This window comes from Otolemur garnettii, unplaced genomic scaffold (genome assembly GCF_000181295.1).
Source record: "Otolemur garnettii isolate 467f Iridium unplaced genomic scaffold, OtoGar3 scaffold00076, whole genome shotgun sequence".
Classification (NCBI taxonomy): domain Eukaryota; kingdom Metazoa; phylum Chordata; class Mammalia; order Primates; family Galagidae; genus Otolemur; species Otolemur garnettii.
In genome coordinates, this window is record NW_003852471.1 from 2814360 (window position 1) to 2826629 (window position 12270).

Genomic DNA, 12270 nt, shown 5'->3' on the forward strand with positions numbered 1-12270 from the left:
AGAGCCTTCATCCGCGCCGCAGAATCCCCGAGAGTCAGTGTATTGTTTTCTTGAAAGCCCCGAAGCTAAGCAATTCCAAGAATGTTTGGCAAAGCCCTTTGGGGAAGGGTGAGGAGGGGGGAAGGGGGGGGGACTTTCTCCCGTCCATGCCGCCCCCCGCCCCGCCGGCCCCCACACTTGAAACGCCTGGATTCGGAAGACCTAGCGGAAACCTTCAGGTCACCCGGGGAACTGCTCCTCTCGCCGGTCCAGCCGCGGCGCGGGGGGGTGGGGTGGGGGTGCCGAGAGCACCGAGACGCACGGGGCGCGATGTGCAAGTGGCGAGGCTCGGCCGAGCGCAGGCGGGAGCAGCCGCCAACTCCCGGCGTGGGATCCGCACAGAGGCCACGGTGAGTCTCTCCGGGTGCGGGTCCGAGGGCTGCCCGGGTTTCCCATCGCCCCCGGGCCCAGGCCGAAACTGGCCCGGAACCTCCCCGAAGTGCGGCCCGGCTCGGCGCCGCTCCGGGCGCGCCGGGGCCGATGCACCCACCGAGCGGCGCGCGGCGGGGCTCCCCGACCCCCGCAGCCCGCAGCCCGCAGCCCGCCGCGCCCGGCCCCGCGCGCTCATTGGTCGGGATGTGTCTGCTCAGCAGCCTCCAACTTCTCCCGAATCCCACTGGTGAGTCCCAGGAGAGCGAGCTGGCACCTGGGCGCGGAGGCAGAAGGGTCCAAAGGGCGCGAGCGTCCAGGGCGCCGGGAGCCCGTGGGACGCGCACGGGAGGGCAGAGCCGGCCGGTGGGAGCGGCTGCCGGGGGCGCCGAGGGGTCAGCGGCTGAGGCTGGCGCGACCCGAGCGCCCGGGACTCCGCGGCCGTGGGCGAGGGAGGCGTGCCCGGGAAGCAGCCGCTGCTGGGACCTGAAGAGTGAGGGAGGGAAAGGGGCAAAGAGGGTGACCTGGAGGAGGACCCTGCCCTGCCGGGGATGCCAGGTCGACCCTCCGGGTTCATTTCCTACAGCTCCCTGCAGCCTCTGCCCGGGCCGTTAGGTTTGGTTACCGAGATCAGCGCTACCAAATTGCTGCGGGGCTGATTTGGGGGCTGGGAATTTGCCAGGCTGCTGTACAGACGCTGATTTTCTTTTCTTTTCTTTTCTTTTTTTTTTAAGTAAGGTTTGTTTTCATTTGGTTTCTGTCGGATTTTCTCAATTATAACTCACTTTTCTGTTTTTGCTTTTCTTAACCTGAAGATCTTTTCATTTTCCCACCTCTTCATCTTGCTTTGAACCTTAATTTTCTATTATGTAATTTATGCTCAAATCACACAAGGGTTCCTGGGTGCGGAGTGAGGGTGTTCTTTTGCAGACAAAAGTTTTCAGACCATCTCCTCGCTTAACTGGTCTCAATCTACTTTTATTGTTTTAAAGTGAGGATAATTGCAACCGAAAGCCCTGCCTTAGCCTTTTGATCAAGTCTATTACTTCTCTCTGTATGATTCAAATGGCAATTTTATTAAACTGAAAACTAGCACCCGACTTGCAGCGTCAGCGTTTGGAAGCTGCCTTTCAACAATTCGGCCACGAAGGCATACAGTTTCACCCCTTTGAGTTATTGCTAAGTTCTAGCACTTTATAAAAACTGCCTGATAGTTTCTTGAACCTGATGTTATAAAAACTGCCTGATAGTTTCTTGAACCTGATGCTGTGTCTTTGGTTGTATAGCTACACTATGCACGGGGGGAAATGTGGTGGGGACTTTGTGTCCGGAACTCATAGTTCAGGCCCAGCAAACACCTACTAGTTAACGTCTGGGAAACAGGATGATTCTCCTGAGTCCCTCCCTCCTCAGCTTCTGCAGACATGGCTCAAACAGGGAACTTGTTTCCGCGTCTTCCTGTGCCTCCGTTTCCACAATGCAAACCGTCATTGCATAGGACACCCTGAGGAATTTGCAGAAATAAATTTATGTTGTAACGTGCTGGGAAGATGAAAATGGCTTAGATAAGTCTGCAAATAGACTCCCCTTTAAGAAATCAATTACTCAGGTTCCTTGATTTGACTGTCTGATAAAGTGATGCTAGAGCCCCATTGGAATAAGAATCACTGCTTTACATTATTGGAAATTGAGCTTATCTTAAGCAAAATAATAATTTGGTGATGTTGTCAAGCAGAGGTTTGTCGGGTTCTTGCTGAGTGACATCTACTCATTCTCTATTTTCTTCATCTGTGGTTTAGACATTTAACGACACATCTCCGGTTGAGGAGAAATATTTTAAGAATATGGGTATGTTTTTGCATCTCCTACTTCATATGGGATCACAAGAATCAACTTTTCAGTTTTTTGGTATTTTTTTGTTTACTTGTAGCCCCTTCCCCTCCTCCTTAAATGTGGTTGGGTGTGGTTAGATTGCATATTCAGGTGTTGGGGTGTGTTAGTGATGTGTTCCATCCTAAGGTTCAAGATTCCGTCCCCTGTTTTCCTGAAGGAAAATAACAAACCCTCCAGAATTCACTGGAACGGAACGATAAAGTTAATCAAGAGGCTAAACTTGCGTTATTTTTGCTTTTGCTCAATGTTGTCAAAAAGTCCTACTTAGAAGCAAAAGACTTCTTTGAAGAATTCATGGAGCGTTACAGGAGGCACAGATGGAGAGTTTACAGGTTATTCAAAGGTGATATTCATTTGCTGCGTCTTCAGTCACTGCCTTAATTTCCCTGTTACTGTTTACAGCCTTAGGTGCCCAAGCATTAAGAGTCCATCTGCGTCACACCACAATCTCCAGGGTAAGGAGAAGAGCCAGGGAAGAAGACTCAGAAAGGGGAAAGAAATGCCTGTCTACTGGCTTTCCTGCACCATGCCAACCCTTATCCGCCCTTCTCCCCCCACCCTAACCTTTACTTTGCACAGACACTGCTGTTTCTCAGGAAGAACTACTAATTTTTAAAAAGTGGGTCATTTTATACCAGTAAAACATTTCTCCAGATTGCCTCCTAAATATTATTAGAGTAGGGGGAGACATATTCAAGAGAGAGAGATACTAAAGCAAATGTGATTAATACTCAGACGTTCTTTAGGTCAGTGTTGAAATCTGGAGGGAGTGGAAAAATTACTCTTTTTATTGTTTACCTCTCTGTGAAGTGTCCAAGTATTAAATTTGTTCCCATCTTTTCTTTGCCCAACCACTATTCCTATTAAAATAGGCCCGAGATCAATGAATGCAATTCCATATCATAACCCCAGGGGTGGTAAGAGGAAGCCAACATGAGTTACATAACCATTAAGTAAGACATTTTAACATTCAGGTACATTGCATTCCACTTTTATTGAGCAGACACAGTTTTCATTGTCTAATAAAGTATTTTTATTTCATAGTCTGTCCTTGCTTATAGAGCTTTGTAATCACAGGGACAACATATTTAAGACTTTGTATCAAGAACTTTAAAGTCTAGTTGTGGTTCACTTATTACTAATTCACTGGGGAGGTGATATTTCTAATTATCTGTTATCTCCACCCAGACCACACTTCAATATAGAATATGTTTCTCCTTTCTCCTATGCCTCAGTTCCCACAAAACACAACCTCAGAGAATTGTGTGTATTCAACAAAAAAGAGCATTTCTGAGCAATCACTTCTCGAGGAACTAAATTCTAAGATTAATTTGTGCTAAGCTATAAACAGCCAATTTTTTTTAGTTTGAGATGTTCTTTTATGCAGTCAGGAAGAGAAGTGGAAATTGTATGTTCTAAGCTTTGGTGACTGACTTATAAAGAATCTCTAGGCCTCTAAAAGAAATATTGAAATGTAATATGTAGGCTTGCATCCCCTTAAGGCCCCCCTGCCAAATTTTTGCGATAAGATCTGAAGTAGATTTTCTTGCATGATGATATAGTTTTATTCAGAACAATGACCAGATGAGATCTTTACAGAGAGTGTTGACTAGTTGGGTAGACTTGAGAAAGTTACTTGAATTCTCTGTGCTTCAGTTTCCCAGAAGATAAAATTGGAATATGAATACCCTTGTTATGATGGTTAAGTTAATTAGTACATGTAAGACACTAAGAACTGTGACTGTCACATGAAAAACGTACAGTAAGTCTCAGCTATTATTAGTAGAATTCTAACTATTATTAATTTAAATATACATTAAATTTATAGCTTAACACGTAAGACCCTGAGCTGCAAGGTAGAAATATTTTTAATCATGTATTTTTTATCTCTTTTATCCCCCAAGAAGACGTTGATGTGGTTAATATTTTTCATCCCAGAGTGTAAACCACTGACTTTTGGTCCAATGAGTGACCATTTTCAGAATGTTGTCTAACCTGTTGGTTAATAGATACCATATCAGCAGTAGTAGTTATTTTGAACTGTAAAAATAAAGTATGACTAAAATAATCTGCCTCAACTGTTTGTTCCTTTGGGGGTTTAATCTGTATTTATATTTGAAATTATCGCTTAGTCAAAACCTCTAGGTATTAGTCACTGATTTTTGACCTTATAAAGGAAGCCACTGGAGCAAGATACAAAATTAACCTTTGACGTTAGTCCAAAGTTCAGAAGAGCCCTTTTAAAACTTTCTTAATGACGGCACAGCAATTATTTGCTTAGGAACTGCTGAAGAGTTCCTACCTGAGTATTTAACCAAGTCTCTTTGTCTAAACTCACTTGGATCTTCAGGGATATATGAAAAAAGCCCAAAAAGGTTGTAACCGGGACCTGTCTGGTTTATCTGGCTCTCCATTCCTAGTTTTCAGCGTCTAAATTTTCACTTTAAGAAAAAAAAAGCAAACTTTTATCTCTAACTTAAAAGAAATTAATGTTTTACTTTTAGTTAGCCACATTAAGCATTTGGAAAACTGTCTATGAATTTTCTCTACTTACCCATTTATTCATTATTGCAGATTTTAGGTGATGGGCAGATCAGAAAGTCAGATGGATATAACTGACATCAACACTCCAAAGCCAAAGAAGAAACAGCGATGGACCCCCCTGGAGATCAGTCTCTCCGTCCTAGTCCTGCTGCTCACTGTCATAGCTGTGACCATGATCGCTCTCTACGCAACCTATGATGGTGAGTTACGCGCATGCACACGTAAACCCAGAAGAGAAGGGAATCTTCATCTCCCTAACAAATGGATTAACGCTCGGGACACGAAGAAAATCATACAAAGATTCATTTGTAAAATGTAACACCAGTATGTCGAAACGACTAACTTTGACTACAGTCCAATGTCTTTTAAGTTTGAGCGACATTGCTAATTGTTAAGCATATTTAGTGCACTTACGTTTACTTTATGGAAGTCTAACATATAATTTTATTTGACTAAAGGACTCACAATTTTATGACCAACTTTAGTAATGTCATCAGCCAACTTTTGTTGTGTAAATTCTGAAAGACTTTACAGGAATTTAAGAAATCTAATTTGAGTCTTGGAAATTTTTCACAAGAAGGATTAGGAAAGATTGGTTCTTTAATGGGAAAAAAATGATTTCTAGACTAAAACAACTGATCATTTCAGTTTAATAAGACTACAGCTTACTTGGTAGAAATATATAATAACATTTTCTTTCATAATCGAAATTTTATATTTAAGTTTGCTCATGATATTTGCCTATTTTTTTCTGACCAATGACAATGATATGTAATACTCAATTTCTAGTTCTTTTTGTAAAGGAATTGATTATTTAATCAGTACTTTTTAAAGGAACAAAAGGTAGGAAAATTTGAAAAGCCTGTATTGCAAGTATTTATGTATGTACCCTCCTTTTTCTAGATGGTATTTGCAAGTCATCAGACTGCATAAAATCAGGTAAGAAAGTGGTTTTTATGTTTAATAGTTTTACAATGAATGTATAACATTGAAAAATCATTCATTTTGTTTGTACTTTGATTTGTTATTGGTAACTCATTTACGTGTCATGCTTTCCAGTCAAGGAAAACTAAAATATATTTAAATAGCAGATTAGGTTTTTGGCCCTAGGCTCTGTAGAACTGTGACAGAAAACCATTTCTTTATTTTTATGGATCTTGCCATATAGCTGGAGAAAGAAAATGAACACAGGTGAAATAGCGGCATCATTTCATCAAGTGTTAAGTTTCTCAGTATACATCCTTAGAGGGGAGAATTCGGAAGGGAGTGACATGCAGTCGTGTAAGGTAAAGTGGAGGAGTTTAGATTTGGGAAGGGCCTTGAAGTGGGACAGGGATTTGGAAGTGGAGGTAGGAAGGGAATTCCAAACAAGGATATAAAACAACAGGAATAAATCATGTTGTTAAGAAGCCATAAAAACACACCATAGGTGTGGTCCCACCAATTAGCCTCCCTCCACCCATCCTCCCCTCCCCTCTAGGGTACATGTTAAATTTACTAAGTGTAGAGTATAAATGTCTTAACACAAATAACTAAGAAAATGCGGTGAAAGCTTTGTTAACCAGTTTGATGAAAACATTTCAAATGGTACATAAAACCAGCACATTGTACCTCGTGATTGCATTAATGTACACAGCTATGATTTAATTTAAAAAAAGAAGAACCAGCCATAAAAAACAGGCTGGATGGATTGGGGCATAGGTTGGAATGCCTAAAAAATCTGTTTAGTTTTATTTTTTAAATAGAAGAGAAATATTTTTTAAAAACAAGGGAGTGACCAGGCAGAAATTGAAGGATGATTCTGGGAATGCTAGACTGGATGGATTGAGTGAGATGTGATGTGCCTGGGAGGGCAGGCTGGGCTGCTGTTGTGATCCAGATGTGCGCTGAGAAGGTCAGCCTGTGGGGCCACTGCCGTGACAGCTCCGGGGAGCTGGAGGAGTCAGTCGAACTGACTTGCTAAGTGAAATGAAGGGTACAAATGAGTTGAAAATGACAAATAGGAAGTTTTAAAATCCCAGGGTCTAAGGAGGATGGTGGCAGCCCACGCAGAAATAGAGAGGTTCAGAAGTAGATCTGGATGTGTCTGGTAACATTCCCATGAAGGTAGACAGCAGGAGGCCAGAGGTGGGGGAGAAGAAGCTGGAATTTGGATTTGGAGTCTGTGGCCTAGGGGTGATAGTGTAAACCTTGGGAGCACTTGATTCCCAAAAAGAGAAGAGAAAAAGCACAGGGCTGACCTTAAGATGACATCAGTAATGAAGGCAGGAGGAAAATAAAGGCCAGACAGGGAAGCAGAGAACTGTGTGGAGGTCTGTAATCAACGTGAACAAAGGAGGGCATTTGTGTTTTCTTCAAGGAGGAAAAAGATGATAGCTGGGTACAGCAGTCTGGGATATCAGCGTAATGTTCACACCCCTTAGCAAGAGATTCCAAGCCTCTGTTCTTCTTTTTTTTTTTTTTTCCCCTTTGGACAGAGTCTCACTATGTTGCCCTGGGTAGACTGCTATGGCGTCACAGCTCACAGCAACCTCAAACTCTTGGGCTTAAGGGATTCTCTGGCCTCAGCCTCCCAAGTAGCTGGAACTACAGGTGCCTGCCACAATGCCCGGCTATTTTTTTGTTGCAGTTGTTTAGCTGCCCCAAGCTGGGTTTGAACCTACCACCCTCAGTGTATGTGGCTGGCTCTGTAACAACTGTGCTATAGGCACCAAGCCCCAAACCTCCTTTCTAACGTCTGCAAATTTTCCAAGAAACAAACTTTCCCAAATGATTTTATCCATTTTCTGTCCTATATTCTTACCTGGGATTTTGTTACTCACAGAACTTTGCATAATAATGGCAGGAAATTGTCTTGGAATTCTAGGTTATAATGTTATGTCTTAAATTCTGTGCCCTTTGATTTTCTGTATTGCTTTTTGATGGGTTTCTTGTTCTGCATGTCAAACTCAATAGATGTGTACCCTGCGATGTGCTGTGGGGAGCTTGAGGGACGCCTCGTTTAGATGTTAGCCATTTGCTGCTCAGTATAATAACATTCATTTTATCATCCAAGGCCTTTCCCAGAAACAAAAAAGTTTCTTTATTCCTCAGGGAAATGGTTGCACAGGTACTTCAGCTGGGAAATGTTTCCGTGTGAAATTTGTACGTGCCCCCTGATGAAGCTGCCATTCACTTCCTCCCTGACATCTTCCAGCCATTTCCTCTCTCATCCGCTACCCTATTATACACCCATGTCCGTCCTGTTTTGAAACTTTCACTGATGTAGGGACATGTAAGGGTTAGTCCCCCTCTCCTTAATAAACTTGAGATGTCTCTAATCTTAATCTGTAAATTCTATGCTTGCTTTCTCTCCCTTTGTTTTCCTTCTTTCTCTCATTTCATTTGTGAAGAAACTGGATTCTTCGACTAGGTAGATGTATTTCCATAAACTCTTGAAGGTGGTTTTTCCCTAAGACCCATCCCAAGGAACAAGAGGACCTTTGTAATCCGGAATCTTAAGTATGATGTGACCTTTGGGGATCTGGTTGTTAAATAGCATTTGACAAGTCTCAATTCACTAAAACGTGGTTAGCCCATATCCTTTAATTGTACCTTAGCAATCATACCAAATGTAAAATGCCTGGTGGAACTGTAGCTTGGCAGAGAAATGTATCAGTAGAGACAGCCTCAGTGGTACGCATGGCGCTGTACAGCTGTGTTTTTCTCCATTTTTTCTCTGTTCATTCCTAAGCCATTGGAATACTTTCACATTCTTTCATATTCTCCCTGGGGGAGTTAATTATGATACACAGCAAATGGGTGGTGTACCGTCATATACACACCCTTCACGTCATGCCAGAATAAAAACATACACAATCTTCTGCTGGTTAGGAAATCTTTTCTGCCAAAGATCTTTTATAGGTTTTTGAAAATTAGGAAAACGCTAGAGGAAGTCTTGCACAGAAGCAAGTATTAAAGAAGAGGGAGTAGAGAGGATGGATGGAAAGGACAAGAAAGATAAGAAGAAAGATGGCGAAAAGTTTACTATAAAATATCCGGCCAACAATTCTCTAGATGACTTTAAAAGACTGAAAGAGTGCAAATCTGAGCTCAGAAATATCGGACACTTGGAAAAGTTAAGTATTGATTTCCAAGGTGCTTACTTTAAGTGAAAGTTGGCTCCAGCTGGAACCTTTGTTACAGTGGAAGGGAATGTCACGGCAAGTGAACTTGCCTCTTTGATCTATTGAAGTCAAGGGATGTAATCATTTATTTCAAGGCAGAAATAAAATATTGCAAAAGGCTGTGGATCATGGTGAAATCTGTTTGGTGTTATGAATTTTAAATTTTAGCATCTATGATTTAAATATTTATGATGTACACAAAATTGTGTTTATAATACATGCTTTAAATTAAGTTGCCTATATGTGAAATGCATCATTATGAAAGATTATGCCAGATATAAAACAAATACTACTTAACGAATAGTACCTTAAGGCAGAGCCCAAAACCCTACTGTTAAGGTGTATTATTCACAACTTATTCACCACATAAAATTGTCAAAAACTTAGAGTTATAGAGCTGGGATGATTCTGTGGACTTCTCTGTGTAAGTGTAAATCCTGAAACTGGCTTCTGTTGCATCGAAACCTTCCTAACTTAAAAGATTTCAAAGAATTTTATGCTTTCAATCCTAGTTTCTTAGCCTCACCACTGTGGACATTTGGGGCTGGATACTTGTTCATTGTGAGGCTGTCCTGTTCAAGACGGGATGTTCCACAGCTTTCTTGGACTCTACTCTGGGTTCATCCTCTACTCATAGCTCCCTCCCCACTTCAACAACCAGACAATGTCTCCAGACATTAACAAATATCCCCTGGGGACAGCAGAATCACCTTTGGTGGGTACCACTGGTTTAAACAATCTCAAGAGGTTGTCAATGCTTTTCTCTTTGTCACAGGCAGAACAATGGCCCTTGGAAGATGTTTTCCTGTTTAGTTCCAAGAACCTATGATGTTGTAGCCTTATGTGGCAAAGGGGGCTTTAAGGGCAAGATTAAGTTAAGGATTATCTCCTCTGAAATTATCCTAAATTATTTGGGTGGTCTTATTTAATTATAAGGGTCCTTAATAAGGGTCTCTTGCCATGGGAGAAGGGACACAGCAAGAAGGCCCTCACCAAAGGGCCTGAATTCATCATGATCTGAGACTTCCAAGACCTCCAGACCTATGAGGAAACAAATTTCTGTTCCTTTTAAATTATTCACTCTTAGGTAATTTGTTATAGCAGCACCAAATAGACTAAGACAAAGAATAAATATAATAATAGATTATGGGAGAATAAAGATGGGTAGACTACAATAAAATTAAAATAGAATAATAATGGCTAGTGCGTGATGCTTGTGTGCTGGCACTCCTGGAGGTAGTTTACATGCATTAACACACAGTTGATCCCCATACAGACCCGGTGAGATAGGGAAAGTTATGCCTTCCTTTTGTAGATAACAGGCTAGAGCTAGGATTCCAACCCAGGCGGCAGGGCTCCAGAGCCTCTATTTTTGACCACTTCTCTTTGTTCTCTCAAAGGAGACCAGAAGCCTGGCAAAGTTTTTAATACCCCATGCCTGTATATACAGTACATGAGAGTAGATTTGCCCCTCTCCTATTAGAACATGGTGCTGAAAAGCTTAAGATAGAGGACTCTCAGAGTGTTGAAGTACAGTAGAATCTCTGTAAGTTGGCCAGCCAAGGGACTCTAACAAACTGGTCACCATACAGAGGTGCTCGACATAAGGAACAAGGCCTACTGTACTGATACGGACGTGTGGTATGTCTGGCCTATGAAAATTAGGTCAAGTGAAGGAGCTGGTCAATGTAAGGCAGGCATCCTCAAACTACAGCCTGCGGGCCACAGGCAGCCCACCTAGGACATTCATCCGGCCTGCCAGGTGTTTTTGCCACCACTGCCTGTCCTGCTTAGCAGCCGACTTGTCCCAGGACCCGCAGTCTGGCCCTCCAACGGTCTGAGGGACAGTGAACTGGCCCCCTGTTTAAAAAGGTTGAGGACCCCTGATAAGGAGATGGTCAACTATAGAGGGTCTGCTGGAGTTAAATCCAGATTGAGAAGTAAGAGAATAAATACATCTTAGGCTCCAGAAAACAGCTGCTTTACTAAAAACAATGAGCAACAGTAGCAGTGATTCCATTAGTATATGACAGGGAATTGAGGTGTCGAAAGAAGCAAATGTTAGCCAGCAGTGTGGCCCTCAGCTATCCATGGGCCAGAGAAGCCTAGTCAAGATACATGAGCGATGCAATTCACAGGAGAGGACAGGACCACTGGGACAGTCATGCATGCTGTGCCTGAGCAATGGTCTGTGGCAGTCTTGAGGGACAGGCTTGCGGAACATTAAGACCTGGGTGAAACACCTCTCAGAACAGTCCACTCTTTGTATTTTAATTCTGTACTTCCTAAGCAAACTTTTGATCCATATTCAATTATTGATATAAGCAAAGGAGGGGGGGACTGTGTTCACTTGAAGGATAGATGCAGCACGGTGAGATCGTGTGTACGCAGTCAACCCTTATCTCCAGGGATAGCCACAAAACCCACAGTGATTGTTCTGAAACTGCAGATATTACTGTGTTTTTGTTTCTATAATACAAACCTATGGTAAAGTTTAATTTGTATCTTAAACACAGTACGAGATTCACAATAGCTGATAATAAAATAGAGCAATTATACTTATCAATTCGCCAGCATCACTAGTCTTATGCTTTGGAGCCATTAGGGTTCCTTGAACCAAGCACTTCTGTATTGCAATAGTCAGTCTGATAATCCAGCTGCCTACTAAGTGACTTATGGGCAAATAGCTTGGACATGCTGGACACAGGGAGGGCTCTCATCCTCATCCTGTGCAGGGCAGAGTGGGACAGCGTAAGTTTTCATCACACTACTCAGGACAGCGCACAATTTAAACCTGAGATGAATTGTCTATTTGTGGAATTTTCTGTTTAGCATTTTCAGACCGTGGTTACAGGTAACAGCAGCCTTAGAACCTGAAAGTAAAGAGAAGGGTGTGACTCCTGTATTCATATTCTCATTTCAGTACACTTCTGTGTCATTTGAGCTAGGACCCTGGAGAAAAAGTGAACCTTGAAAATCTGTGGTCAGATCTGCAAGGGCCGGATTGTAGTAAGGCCCAAGATAAGCTATCTTGACAGCAGCTGGCCTTTTCTTAGCAGCAACGGGACATCTCTGCCTCTCTGTTAGCCATGGACTCTGCCTTCTTGCCTCCAGAGCCTCCATGAGGAAAAATAGGACTGGGTGCAGTGGCTCATGCCTGTAATTCTAGCACTCTGGGTGGCCAAGGCAGGCAGATCACTTGAACTCATAAGTTTAAGACCAGCCTGAGCAAGAGCAAGACCCTGACTCTAAAAAAAAA

The 12270-nt window shown here is 42.6% G+C and overlaps 1 protein-coding gene across 4 annotated transcripts in view; it reads left to right on the plus strand.

Moving 5' to 3' along the window:
* The first annotated feature begins 283 nt into the window (after positions 1–283).
* The window catches only part of MME (membrane metalloendopeptidase), a 95211-nt gene continuing 83224 nt past the window's right edge, over positions 284–12270 (plus strand). Inside the window, exons 1-3 of one of the 4 annotated variants that reach the window (XM_023515669.1) lie at positions 284–389; positions 4876–5045; positions 5749–5784. In XM_023515669.1, coding sequence (XP_023371437.1) covers positions 4886–5045; positions 5749–5784 — 196 coding nt within the window. In that variant the 5' untranslated portion in view covers positions 284–389; positions 4876–4885. Of the gene's footprint in view, positions 390–1364; positions 2757–4874; positions 5046–5748; positions 5785–12270 lie in introns of those variants that run through there. The other 3 variants (XM_012807834.2, XM_012807833.2, XM_023515670.1) reach the window with 3 other exon arrangements.